The 14,803-nt window shown below is 37.6% G+C and overlaps 1 protein-coding gene and 1 long non-coding RNA gene across 4 annotated transcripts in view; one reads left to right on the forward strand and one right to left on the reverse strand.

Annotated features, from left to right (window-relative positions):
- LOC119257278 (multidrug resistance-associated protein 1-like) overlaps positions 1-14,803 on the reverse strand; it is a 79,954-nt gene that overhangs the window by 36,130 nt on the left and 29,021 nt on the right. For all 3 annotated transcript variants that reach the window (XM_054700357.1, XM_054700358.1, XM_037525099.2), the window contains exons 13-15: positions 11,283-11,459; positions 7,147-7,314; positions 3,841-4,003 (exon numbers count right to left, since the gene is read on the reverse strand). In XM_054700357.1, coding sequence (XP_054556332.1) covers positions 3,841-4,003; positions 7,147-7,314; positions 11,283-11,459 — 508 coding nt within the window. The remainder of the gene's footprint in view (positions 1-3,840; positions 4,004-7,146; positions 7,315-11,282; positions 11,460-14,803) is intronic.
- LOC129146719 (uncharacterized) overlaps positions 4,687-14,803 on the forward strand; it is a 90,193-nt gene continuing 80,076 nt past the window's right edge. The window contains exons 1-2 of the long non-coding RNA XR_008553807.1: positions 4,687-4,794; positions 5,861-6,063. This is a non-coding gene — a long non-coding RNA (uncharacterized LOC129146719). The remainder of the gene's footprint in view (positions 4,795-5,860; positions 6,064-14,803) is intronic.

The following is a 14,803-nucleotide window of genomic DNA, read 5'->3' on the forward strand; positions in this document are numbered from 1 at the left end:
TCAATCACAGAAGAGATCATAAGAATGATTGGGAAAGGAAAAAGTGGCTAGGTCACAAGCAGCTTGGGGACAGGAGAGTGATTAAAATGTACATTGTTCAGTTCCATGTCAGCCAATAAGAACAACAGATCTGGTTCAAGCCCTGTATTTCATAAATGGAAATAAGCAGAAGAGTTAAGTTATTTCTATGAGGACTCAATTATTCAGCGTCAGAACAAGAGCCAAGGGCTCCTGAGGATTCCTTCACTGTTTTTTTCCACAATGTTGTCTGACTTTTACTCCCACTGTGGTGTCCACCTAAATTAATCAGAATTTTTAAATGGAAAAACGATCTACTTTTTAAAGGAATTCTTGAACAGCCTCAAAACCCATAAGGATAAATTGTAATAAGTAAATGGGAGATCAGAGTGTTTTAGAACTGGGTGTCATACTTTTCAAATCACACTCCAGATCAGTCAATCCTGATTCCTCTAAATCTTCCCACTACTTTCACCCCCCCCTTTGGCCATTAATAAAATTACATAAAATATGGTTGACTGTTTACAAATTATCTATCTCTGTATCAATAGTAAAATATCTTTATAGTTGCTTTTTAAAAGCCTTTACATATTTGTATTTAGCATTCAAAATCCCAGAAATAATCATTTTCAAAAACATATCCTATTTCTAGTACAAAAAGTGATCTCTGCTCACCACCTTCCTGAATTTCAAGAGAAAGCACAATGTTGAAGTAATTTTTTAAGTTAGATTTATATTTTTCTAATTCTGTAATATTTTTGATGGCCTATAGTATTGCTCAAAATTCTTTGTCACAAGTACTTTCGCCATAGCTAATTGGTTCTAAGACAATTTTGCTATAAAAGATAAAACAATTGGTTGTCAGTTTAGTTTGATATTTTGTTGGACAGTTCAGTTTCAATTGATGCAGTATTCTCATTTATATATTATATGAACTTTAACCTTCAAAATTGTCTGTTTTGTGACAACTAGAATAGTGGTCTTGAAATAGTAAACTATAGCTACATAGACTTCTTAGAAAATACAGAGATAAAACTTACCAGAAAAATTATGCAAGTCCTTTGGTGAACACAACTGTCTCTCCCACCCATCAAGACAAAAGATTGTCAAGTTTATCAAACTATGGCAAATTTAAAGAGGGAGGCAGTATTTCACAAGAATCTTCTAGCACATTGTTTATCAATTTATATAGCTAATTTAGTTACAATAGCTTATTCTTTCATGCTTGCTTTACCAGACTTATCACCTGATACTAGAGTTGGAGATAAAGAATCAAGTGCTTCTTATTCATCCAAAAATAAATGATTACATGATTCCTGATGAGTATGTTTCTTGAAAATTGTGAATTTTTTTTGCTATTTGATAGTGGAGAACATGATATAGATGGAATTTTTGTACTTAGTACAGAAATTGGCTGGGATGATCTGGTGAAATATAAGGACTGGGCATGTGATGGGATATTTACATATAGTCCAGCTGTGTATAATGTTACTGGTCATGACATTATATGTAATAAGAAACAGCATGTATATGTAACCATGACATTATATGTAATAAGAAATAGCACCATCTCTCATCTGTCGGACAACAGTGTAGAAAGCTTTCACAACGCAATACAAAACTGAGGTATAAATATGCATCTCAGCATTTGGAGGATACTGCTACCCTTCTCAATAAAAGAAGACGTTTTAGTGAAAAGTGTTTATGTCCTTTCTAATGAATACCCCCCTTTTATTTTTTATTTATCTTTTAACAGCAAAACAGGTCTTATGGACAATTTGCTATTGAGAAAAAATACTTATGGTAAAGAAATCTACATCAAATCTACTGGACCTGATTTTTGATGGTGAAATAGTAACATCTATTCATGTGAGGCCAACTTCAAGAATAATATTACTTTCAACGTGTTACTGTTGAGGACTCAAATGCATAAGAAGGGATATAAATGCAGAGAAGGCATATGTTTGTTTCTAAAACAGGACTTAAACAAAAACAAATTCCACAGCTTTCAAAAGATATACTTTTTGTATATTATGGGAAATTAATTTGAACTTCGAGCTGACACATTGCCCATCTTTAAAGCGATATTTTCTAAAATAATTCAACCTAAATTTCATGTGGCTTTTAACATTAAATGGTCTGAAAAAAGATACTACCTCCTGGCATTTCAAATCATCCTGTTAACTCCCAGGGAGTTAGCACTTTCAGTAAAAACAACAGAGTCAGATTCATTTATTTAGAAACAACTGAGTACCTGTTCTGTGCCTACCATGAGGCTACCCTAGGTCTGGTTGATAGAGACCATGAAAAAATGAATCACTTTAGACAAATGTCTCATTCTCATATTGGGAGACATTCACTGATATCTCTTTCCTATAAACTAAGCATAAATTATGAGTTACCTTGATTGAGTAGTTAAAGGATCATTTCCAAATTTGCTAGCTATTAAGGTGCTTCTTTTATTAAGAATGACTATAGCTATCTGATGATGTATCAGATATTTCTCAATGCATACATAAATACAATATTTAATTTTGAGAAAATAGAATCAAGGAATAAGAAATGGCAGCATATAACCACATATTATTTTATGAACTACTAATATTTCTTATTGGCATAGATCCAAAAGAAAACTACATCAGTGAAATGGCTTTTTTTTAATTTCAGGTACCCCCAAAACTAAATTGCATTGATCTTATTATAAACTGGTTTTGGGGCCTCCCCTGGTGGCGCAGCGATTGAGCACTGGGCTGTGAAGCTGCCCGCAGTCTCTGCAGCGCCGGTTCAATCCCCAGCCACCGGCAAGGGTCCCACATGGCGTGACAGACCTCTCCTGCCGCACCCGCTGCTCCCCTCAGCAGTGTATTTCATCAGTCTGCCTGTTCTGTTCCCCACTCTCTTCTGACTGTACCCAGTGCTTGTATAAATAAATAAATAAATAAATAAATCTTTTAAAAAATAAATAAATAAAAAATAAACTGGTTTTGTATTTTTATGACCTATACATCCAAATAAAGTAAAGTGAATTAATGGATATCAGCTATGTAGAAAATGCTGAGACATAGCTCTGAATTTATTCTGTTTACCCTGAAATGATGAAATAGTTAACTGGCTTTACAGTTATTTCTCAGTGTTGTTTTAGAAAGGCAAGGGACAAGGATCACCGCTTACAGGAGAAACCATCATACATGAGAAAAGGGGTAATGGTTTAGCCAAATGTTCACGGTAGGGAAAGACTGATCACTGGCCTATTACGCTAATGCTAGATTAAGAGCCTGTGTCCTAATTAGGTAAAGACCAAGCCACTTCATTTATAAACATCTATGATCTTGACTTCAAGATCTAGGACTAGAGTAACATAAATGAGCAAATAAATCCAGTTGTTATTTTGTAAAAGGCAAATATCATTCCCCTTTGTCTTTCCTTTGATTTTTTTTGTTTGTCTCTCTCCCTCGACATGCAATATTGTACTATAGATGTTTAAAATATTTATTATTTATTTGACATAGATTTATGCCCCCTGTTTTTAATTTAAAAGATGGTAGGTTAGACCCATAATATCCTAGATAGGGAATAGAGTTTATAAATCATCTAATCTCTTATTTCATAGATGGAGAAATATACCCTGGGGCATAAAATTTTGGTTAAAAATAATAAATGAGGCTGATTTTTAACTGATGTGCTCCATGTATTTTGTTTCTAAATGAAGGATCCCAGGCCCTGATGAAAGCAGGATAAATGAAGAAAAATGCATAGTAAGGAATCAGGTAATTAAGAGGGAGGTACACTGCATCTTAGGTTTATTTTTTATTTTGTCCTCACCTTTTTCTTGTTCACTGAAGGCCTGAAGCAAATTTGTGAGGTTTCCGGTTTTAGACAGCAATTCCTGGTATGTGCCCATTTGTGCTACTCTGCCATTTTCCATCACAACAATAAGATCCATCTGTGGCAGAAGTGTGAGGTTGTGGGTAACTAAAATACGAGTCTGAAAAACAATATTTTATTCTGTCAGTTACAAGACAAATGGCAAAAATACTCTCCTTTAAACAAAGCTGCTGTTATTTTTTTCTGTCTTTACTATTTCACAATGTAATTCCACCTAGGTACAAGTTTCAGACAGCATGTTTATACTTCACAATAAATGATGATATGCTGCTAGACAAAAAAAAAAAAATAGTTTGCAAATGTGATTTTAACCCTTTGGCTTAAGTATTTTTTGTGCACTAAAAAAGAATCAACAGCCTAACAAATTCAAAGCAATTCCACATCTGCCATTTTTGCTTAATTTTTTAAAAAGCTGGTTCATCAGAAAAACGTATTTGACTCAAGTCATAACTCATAGTCCTTAATTTTAAATCTTTTCGTAGTACATAAAATTGAATGAGAAGGTTTTATTTTGCATTCATATCAATAAGTAAAGACATTTGTCTATAATATATGTAGCTATGCCTTTTACCATCTATACATTTTTAATGTTTTTCCAGAGTACTCTATATTAATAAATCTTTAAACACATATGTGGGGCCTCCTACTTGTCTGCATCCTCACCCCCATGTGTGGGGCCTCAGCTACAAGCTTGCCCAGGTTTTGATGGCAGCAGACTGAGAAAGCAGGTCACAAAGCCCATATGTGGGGAGCAAGAACAAGTCATTGTTACAGCAACAGGAGAGACGCAGGTAGCAAGAGCATTATCTGGCTGGCTGGCCAGGAGGATGCAGTCTGGCCCATTGACTCGGCCCATTGGCAGCAACCCTGTCCCAGCCCTGGTGGTGGCAGGTACCTTGGGCACCCTGGGGAAGCATCAGGTTCTCTTGGTCCCCTGGGGCTCCCCCAACTCCACCCCTTGGCCTTGGCAGCAGCAAAGGCAGCAATAGCAGCAGTAGTAGTAACAGCAGCAGCATCCCCCACCGGGCTCCGGGCCACTGCTGTGAGATGCCTGTGAGTGCCCCCACCCACCCCAGAAGATATATTAGCTTTTATTTGATTTATACACAAAGCTATCATTTATAGACAGGGCCAAGTTTAGGCCCAGTTTACAGAAGTATGTTTCGCTCATGCGTACTATACATCAAGGTCACATATAATTTACTGCTTTCCACACATGTGCACTGCATCTCAAGGCTATGTGCTATCTACTAGAGCACCTGTGCTGGAAGGTCATGATGAAAAACACTGAGAAATTCTGAGAAAATTGTTTTCCCACAGGCCCTTCAATATAGGAAACCACAAAGCTTTATGGTTAGACAGACTTAAAAATCTTCGCTCTTTTTAAGTTGAGCAACCTATATCAAGTCATTGTGACACCCAAGTTCCTTTAAGACAGTTTAAGACAGTATCAGTCATAGCCCCTTCTTCAGATATTTTGTAAGAACAAACTATTTTAGTGTCACATGGCATACTGTTGATAAATATGAATTCTTTTTTGGGCCCTTCAAAAAACCAATGAATTGTTATTATTGCTATTATTTTTTTATGTTTTATATGTAACACATGGATTTTAAAATTACAGAATTTGGCTCTTTTATAAGCTACCTTACACATAAATAAAGTCTCTCTTTGCTTATCTGCTTTAAGTGTTACACCAACAGAAACTCTGACAGCTTCTCACTACGTACTTAAGGAAATGATTCCCTCCACAAGACAAAGTGAAAAAAACCTGACATTCCTGCCCAGAAAAAAAATTAATCTAGAATTATTGAAGTTTGAAGTTTCAGCAGGTGGAAAACCAGAAATAGCTTATAGCATCTCTTACTGAAGTCTTTACCTAACTAGTACCTATAGGAAGTTACAGAGTTGATCAAGAGAAGAAACACAGGTTTCTCTTTTAACTTTGTTTTGCAAGGGAGGCACCATGTTCCTCACAACACTTAGCAATGGGCGAGCTGAGGGCCAGGTGAAGCCACGTAACCCTAAATGCAAGCGCATTCAGAGGAAGACACGCAGAGAAGGACGCTCGTCTCTTGCCTCTGAATTTGCACCAGGGATTTGGGGGACTTGGAGGAGACACGTGGAGAACAGACATGTCAAGACATCTGGAAGAGAAAGGTGGGTGAGAGGCCTGTGGGGAGGCTGAAAATGGCAGCCATTATCTTGATTTGTACCTTGATTTCGCTCCTTCTGTCCCAATTTTTTGGGACTTGCTTCAGATCCCTTTCCTATGGTTCCCCTTCCAGAAGGTGCCTTAGATTTCTGATCCTCATTGGCCCCACTTCGGGTCAACCCTGTTTGGCTGGGTATTTACCCATGAGGACAAGGTAACTTCAAGTGTTTTATTGGGATACAATTATCCTTTCTTCTTTTCTTTTTCTATGTATTTTCTTCTATTAAAGTTCTTTTACTAAGAAAATGCTTTGTCTTCATGTGCATGATGGCCAGATCCCTTAAAATTATGCAAGTTTGGGGAGCCCAGGATACCCCTTAGACATAGGCTAATAGTTTAAGTGGGTCTTAAAATTCTGACAGATTTTTAGTTTAGTTATTTCCATTTAAAAGTACCCACTTTAATAACACCTGATTCTAAGTAGTAATCAACAAACTAATTATATGTTTCTTAAAAGTACCATTCATAAAAATATTTTTAAAATAACTCAACTAAAAACCATACAGATTAACGCAAAAATCTCCTTAGGAAACGGTATTAACCAGTGAGGTAACACATATATCACCAGCAGAGTAAACTTATAAGAAAAACTTTTAAAAAAACTCGTTAAAATTTGTGTGCAAAATTCCATTTTTTTTATTTTTGTAAGTTTTTTTTATTATTTTATTTATACAAGTACTGGGTACAGTCAGAAGCGCGGGAGGGTGAGCGAATTCACCAGAGCCAAAACGGAGAGCAGAGCAGGCAGAAGGACCGAAGTACACTGCTGAGGGGAGCAGCGGGCGGCAGGAGAGGTCTGCGCGCCATGCGGGACCCTCGCAGGTGGCCGGGGATCGAACCAGCGCTGCAGAGGCTGCAGGCAGCTTTGCAACCGAGCGCTCAACCGCTGTGCCACCTGGGAGGCCCAAAATTACATTTTTTATATGAAATTTTACTACTTTGCTTCAATGAATAAAGCAAATATTAGAATTCGAGGCACAAGCATATTATTCTCTTCTCCCCAGAAGTCTAAGTGATGCTGTCGTTACCTTGTTTTTCAAAAGACCTGAAGAGCCAATTACTTTTTCAAAAAGTTGTTTTCCAACATGAACATCAACCGCAGACAAGGGATCATCCAGGAGGTAGATGTCAGCCCCACTATAGACAGCTCTGGCCAGGCTCACTCTATGCTTCTGACCCCCACTTATATTCACACCCTGAAAAGGGAACATTAGAAGAAAAAAAAAAAAAAGATGACAGGAACAATGTGTGAACCCTACCAAATCTTTATGCAAGATTTCCAGAGGCCAATTGCACCCCATTTCTTAGAGCCACTATCACTCTTAAAAGGAGATACCAAGAATTAAGAAAATAGACTTTACAGTTCCCTAACTCTGAAAAGTCTTGTCTGTGGAATATTAAGTTAGACTTTTGGCTGCCAACCATATACTGACACCAGTGATCATTGAAAAATTCACACACAGGAAATTGAGAATAATAGCTAAATTACCAAAGCAGTAGTCAACATGTCCTATTTTCTTCTGTAGAGAGATTAGTACAAGTCTTGTTGGCAAAAGTACAAGCCTAAGAAGCAAGAATAAGGTATATAGATCACTCCATGTGAGAATTAAAGTCGACATGTACAGCCATGTATGGAGAATTATGGGGTCAAGCCCAATTTACTTGATTTATCTTACATTTAGTGTTTACAGATTTGATTTAAAAGCTCTCCATGGAGAACAGAACTTAGCCAGTGACCTATAATTGTGAAATGCGATTGCTTTTCGTTGCCTTTCTCATCCTCCTCCTACTCAACAAATATCTCATCTGTATAAACTGTATTCTGGGTTCTAGACTAGGTTGTGGTAATCAGATAATGATAGAGTCTCTCATGAAGATATTACAATGTGATGGGGAATATAGACATGAAATATATAGCAAATAATATGATACATACGTGTGTGTATGTGAGTGTGCTTGCACTTGTATTGCCTAAAATGGGCCCCATTTCATGGGTCTGTCATCACCATTTGATAACTGTAAAATATTTAGGTCAAATCTAACTCTGAGTACAGAGACAATCATCATTAACTATTACAAATATAACCCAGTCACCCCTGTCTCCAATCCAGCCTCTGCTTTGTCATCACTTATCCATCTTGCTAAAAAATCTTGATGCTTCTATCTCTCTCCTACCATTATCCATGAATAACAGCAAGTTATTGTAAGATACATATTTATATTTTGGTATTAACTCATCATTCAGCCCTCTCCTTGTACTGCCCTCCAGTGATCATGGTTGGTGAAAGGGACTAGCCTGCATTTTGAAAAATGGGCCAAGGCTGTTCTCTTGCTGGGAAGCCTATATACTCCCTTTTTAACTCAAAGGCTATTTATCTAAGTCGTCTTAGACAACAACCTTCCAACCAGTATAAAGTGACTCATCCCCTCCCTTCTTGTCTTGCTTCAGTTACTCATCTCATCCCATTGCTAAAATTGGCAGTCTGTCTTATTAGTGAAAGATAGACTTCCCCAAATGATCAGATAAAGTTTTTCCAAAATGTCCAGAGCAGACTTTTTCCAATCTGTGTCACCTTGGCCTTTGGAGATAAATTCAGTTGCGGCCCTGCAGGCTTCAGGAGAAACAGAAGGAGATACTTTAACTATCTAGAAGAATAAGGTTATTCAGATTTAAGGCTGTCCCCTAAAATAACCTTTTTGTTGAAGAAACACTATCATATGGAAAGAAAAACATCTAGAGCATCTAGAGGGGGTCTTGTGAGTCCCCCTCTTCTCTCTTTGACACCCCAGACTCCAATCCCAGTCCTTAGTTTAGGATATAATTCCTCAGCCTGTCTCATATAGTATTTTCAGTCATGTAAATTCTCTAAACGTAATTATTTTTTTTAAATTAAATGTATTCTTTTTCTTCTGCTGATTTGTCTGCTGATTTTATGTTAATTTGTTGCTTGGCCACTCTGAGCAAAACTTCAGAGGAATAAAGGAAAATTACTCCATATGCCCCATGTCTAGCCTTTGAGTTTTCATGGGCTTCCCTCTGTCTGTGCCTGTGTCCTACCTAGTTCATCCTTACATTTCCAGCACCTAGACAGTGTTGAACATTAGTGCAGGACACTAGTAAATAATGGTAAAGACAATCTATTAATATTACTAATAATAGCTAATGACTGAGATCCACTAGACTGTAAATCCCTTGAAGGCAGGGTGACAGCTGTCTCACCATTATGTATACGATAGCAGAGTAAGAACACAGTAAGTAGGTAAGTAAATGTTTATGATCAACTGAACATGCCAAAAGAAGAGATAAATAAAAGGGGAATTCTGCATTTATTACCTTGAGTTATAAACTAACTTCCTTTTGAAAGATTTAATTGAATGTTTATTTTAAAGTGCATTGAGAGAAATTTAGCTACATCCAGCAGAAATTATAAGTGGCAACAGCCTTTATTAAATCTATATATTTCCTATTTTGCATATTTTCATCTTTAAATTATTTTCAGTTACATACTATTAGCTATTTAATGTTACTAGAGATTGGCTTTATCAGAATAATGTTCAGTATGTGTTAACAAATTGAAGAAGTCACAGTGGTGGGTGATTTTAGCTTTGGCACCATCTTTCCTAGAGATAGTGAAGATGCCAGAGGAAAAAACAAAGACTGGAAAAGGTTGTCTATTCAATACTTTGAGAAATATATCTGCAAAGTAAAGGCTATGAATAAAGCCAGTCTAATTCCAGTTACAAAACAAATTTTGCCTTAAATTCTAGATTTAAATATTTCCACTTTCTATAATTTTGTTATGTATTTTATTTGCTGATTATATAACAAGACAATTAAACAACATAAGAGTAGAAATAAAAATGCCTAACAATGTTATGCTAATTCTCTTTTCAGAAATTCAAAGTACTTAGTAAGGATTATTTATTCATCATCACGGCACATGAGTCTTAGGCAGAGAGAGGCTGCTTTAGGGTTCATGCTTAATTAATGGAGAATTTAGTCATGGGTTAGTGATAATCTCTCAGGTTCGTACTTTAGCTCATAATATCTTGTTTTGTTTAGTATTAACTTCAAAACATTGGGCAGTGTAATGACTATTCATTAACGCAATGAAAAATAAATAGAATAAATAAAACAGGATAAAGAAGAAGAAGATTGGGAAACAAGCTTCTCTTAAGCAGGAATGAGCAAAGATGAACAGGCACATCAATGACAGCATCATCTCAGTCTTTTTAGAAGCAGGCCTGCGTGCCGCCACTGACACTCGTGTTGCACTGAGCCAAAAAAAAAAGGAACAGACCCGAATGGATTAATTTCTGCCAAGTCCCAACAAGACTTAACTCCTCATATAATTGCAGTTTCAGCCTTTCCTCAAGGTAGAATCTTAAACCAATAAATCTGGAGTTTCTCAGCTAGTGAGGTCATCTGCATGTAGGACCTCCATGCCTTCTCCTAAGGGAAGGTGGCTGTGCCTGAAATAATCTTTCTTTTCATTTGCTAATAACCTTCTCCTACCCCCTTTCTGACTATGCAATCCTTTCATTTTGTACAACTTCTTGCAAGAAGTATTTACTTGTTAGATGGGATGTTACTCAATCCATGAATAGAATCATATAGTAAAGTCACATAGGACTCTAAATTTATTTGGATGAATTTTGGTTTTTTAGCAATGGCTACAGTCTTGATCTTGACTTTGGTATGTAAAATATACAGGAAAAAAAAAACCATATTCACTCATTTGTCAGAGAACAGCATTATGCCAACAACTGAAACAAAACCTTGATCCAACTGGTAGGTTTTCATTCCCCACATGGGGATAACATGATAACAACAGAATTTCCTGCTGATTTTTTAATCTGTCTTATAAATGGTCAATTATAAATAACTACTTATCTGCAATACTGCCTCTCATAGCAATTCTATAATGATTTTTTTTTTTAAATTATAGTTGTATAGCTCTTTGAGGCCTCAGGAAAAAAGTTATTAAGATATTATTAGCACAGATGGAGTTTTATTCCTGCATATGATAAATTATATTTTCCTTACTCTTTTTTTGTATTTTTAAAATATATTCAAACAAACTATTGAGTTAACTTTGAAAATATGTTTAGTAACAGAGCTGAATAATAATCCACATGCTCATTGGGTCAATGTCTTCCTTACTCTTTCTCCAATTTCAGTTTGATCTCCATTTGGTAACTGCTCCAAATCACAAAGGAGAGCACAGGCTTCTAATACACGCTCATAAAACTGTTTCTGCATGACGGAGCCAAAGAGAATGTTTTCTTGCAAAATACAATTCTGAATCCAGGCCTGCTGGGAAACATAAGCCACAGAACCCTAAAAAAAGAAAGAAAAGAAAGCTCTTAACAAGGGAGAAGATATTGCATGCACCAAGTTAAAGGACTATCTGTAGTCCATGGTTTTACTTTCTTTAACCTTAAATTGAATTTTTTAAAAATATAGTTTATTTCTTAAAAGTTAATATTCCCTATGTACACTTTTATATCCTATTTTAGTATCATATATATTTATTAGCATTCCCTTCAAATGAGTTTGTGCTTCTTATTTGCTTTCATGGTAGTTTCTATCAAAGTTATTGTCCCTGGTGGAATTATCTATAGATATTGAGTGTATTGGTCTGCTCAGTCTGCTGTAACATGGTACCATGCGCTGTATGGCTTAAACAAAAAAATTTGTTTTCTCAAAATTCTGAAGGCTTGAGATAAAGTGTCAGTGGAATTTGGTTAGTTCTGAGGCCTATCTCCTTAGCTTATAGGATTCTCCCAAATCTTCACATGTTCTTCCCTTGTGTGTGTCTGTGACTTAATTTCTTTTATTTTTTAAGGATATCAGTCTTATTGGATGATTTCCCACCCTACAGATGTACTTTTTTTTTTTCTGAAACTTGTTCTAAGTTTTTTTTTTTTCTTTAAAGATTTTATTTATTTATACAAGCACTGGGTACAGTCAGAAGCGTGGGAGGTGAGAGAATTCACCAGAGCGAGAGCGGGGAGCAGAGCGGGCAGAAGGACCGACCTCCACTGCTGAGGGGAGCAGCGGGAGGCAGGAGAGGTCTACGTGCCATGTGGGACCCTCCTCCGGTGGCCGGGGAGCAGCCGGGGATCGAACCGGTGCTGCAGAGGCTGCGGGCAGCTTTGCAACCCAGCGCTCAACCACTGCGCCACGGGGAGGCCCTTAATTACCTCTTTAAAGACCTCATCTCCAAATACATTCACATTCTGCGGTACCAGGGATTAGGATTTCAACATATGAATTTTGGAAAACACATTTTACCCCCATAACATTAAGACAGAATTTGAAATACAAGCTGCTTATTTGGGATCAATCACTGTGGAAGAAAAGGAGAAAGAAGGATGGGGAGGGATAAAAGGGACTCAGCACTCCGCCCCAACAGAGCTTTGGACAACCCTTCAGAGAGCGATGAGAAGCATCATTCATTAGATTTGTTCCCTGTGAGGCTGACCTGGCGTGGCCTCTAGGAGCGGAGTCCCGGAGCCAGCTGCTGTGGGCAGCTGAGGACACTCCTGAAGGAGCTACTTTGCTGGAAGCATCCCCACTGCTGGACAGCAAATATTAGGAGAGAAATCTGGGTGGCACATCTATGTGCCTAACACATAGTCACTACATTTAAAATTCACTTTTTTATGATTTCACGTTTTGAAGCAATTTCTAAATATAATATATGACCATCTGCTGCATAGACTGTCTATATAACTAACTCTTTTTTAAAAGGAGGCACTGTATTTGAAGTAGAGACCTACCCTTTCATTCTGCCCATAGACTAGACAAACAAAGATTTTTGTATTCTGACTACTGTGCACTCTGTAACAATACCAGACATTTAAAGTGTTTTCTGATATAGACATTTATATAACTACTAGCCTTTTGATTTCTCCCAACCACTTTAAAGATCAAGGATTAACTTTTAATTCTTCTTGGTTGAACATATAAAACATAGAATGGCTTTTGATTCAAAACAATATAATTCTGATCCGACTTGATCTTGAACACAAAAGCAAATGCTCTTCAATTGCCTTGCCTAGTGCATAACCTTTGATTATAATAGCATATTAAATCAGTCCTTGGGTGATAGAAATTTGAACACATACTACATATTAGGTAACACAAGAGAACAGAGGATAAGGAATAGGAAAAAAAGACTGAAGAACAGTCCAAATGGCATACAATATAAAACAAAAACCAAGTACTGCACTGAGAAGTATGGATTTGATCTACTGATATGACAGGAGCCGAAAAAAAGTTGATTTTCATAGAGATTTAAATTTTCCCTTTTATCTTTATAATTATTGCTGCCGCCTCAAATACAAATGAAATGTACTTTTGTTTCATTTCATTCTTAATAATGAAATACCATAAAGGATTTGCTAATTCAAAATTATTCTCCAAATCTCTGGTGTTCCATCAAAGCACACTGAATATGGAATGCTCTGCATGGATGGTGGCTAGTTGGGGCCTTTGATAGGAGAATAGGAAGTCTAGAAAGAGAGCTTAGAGAGAATAGGCTTGGTTGAGTTTGAGTGTTATAGCATATGCCACAAAAAAAGTGTTTGTGTGAGACTTTAAGAAACAGAAATATGTACCTAAAGGCATCTTGTAAACTTTCAATGTTAAGTTGGCCATGCCATTATTATGGTTGTCCTTACTAAAGTAGAGATAATTAGAATGATACTTATAAATTTAGTACTTAAAAAGTTTCGGGAAATAATTCAGAATGTGAGACCTCAAATCCCATCACTAAACCAAACTAATGAGCTTCTTGAAGGATGAAGTGGCCAGTTACATTAGACAGCTATATATGTCCTCTCTTTGACAACTCTATTTTTTTTTTTTTTATAGAGGCATGCTTTATTTATTTGTTTGCTGGTTTGTTTGTTTGTTTTGTTTATACATGCACTGGGTACAGTCAGAAGCACGGGAGGGCGAGAGAATTCACCAGAGCCAGAGCGGGGAGCAGAGCAGGCAGAAGGACCGAAGCACACTGCTGAGGGGAGCAGCGGGCGGCAGGAGAGGTCTGCGCGCCATGTGGGACCCTCCTCTGGTGGCCGGGGAGCAGCCGGGGATCGAACAGGCGCCGCAGAGGCCGCGCGCAGCCTCGCAACCCAGCGCTCAACCGCTGCGCCACCGGGGAGGCCCTGACAACTCTATTTTTAATATAAACAGAGTGTCCTCTCTGCTCTACTGCTAGCAGTAGCATTCTTTTTTTTTTTTTTAAGATTTATTTATTTATTTATACAAGAACCAGGGTACAGACCAGATGTGCGGGAGGGTGAGAGGATCCACCAGAGACAGAGCGGGGAGCAGAACAGGCAGACTGATGAAATACACTGCTGAGGGGAGCAGCGGGTGAGACAGGAGAGGTCTGCTGCACCAGGTGGGACCCTTGCTTGCCGGCCGGCCAGCTGGCCAGCAGGCCAGGATCAAACCCACGCTGCAGAGGCTGCAGACAGCTTCACAGTGCTGCGCTCAACTGCCTGCGCCACCAGGGGAGGCCTCTAGCAGTAGCATTCTTATGACTTCTTTCATCACCATGAACATTTCCTTAATTATAAACCCTCCAAGGCATCAGAAATACTCTTTAAATCTCATCATGAGGGCCTCCCCGGTGGCGCAGCGGTAGAGCGCTGGGTTGCGAAGCTGCC

This window comes from Talpa occidentalis, unplaced genomic scaffold (genome assembly GCF_014898055.3).
Source record: "Talpa occidentalis isolate TD23 unplaced genomic scaffold, MPIMG_talOcc4v2.1 talOcc4.4, whole genome shotgun sequence".
NCBI lineage: Eukaryota > Metazoa > Chordata > Mammalia > Eulipotyphla > Talpidae > Talpa > Talpa occidentalis.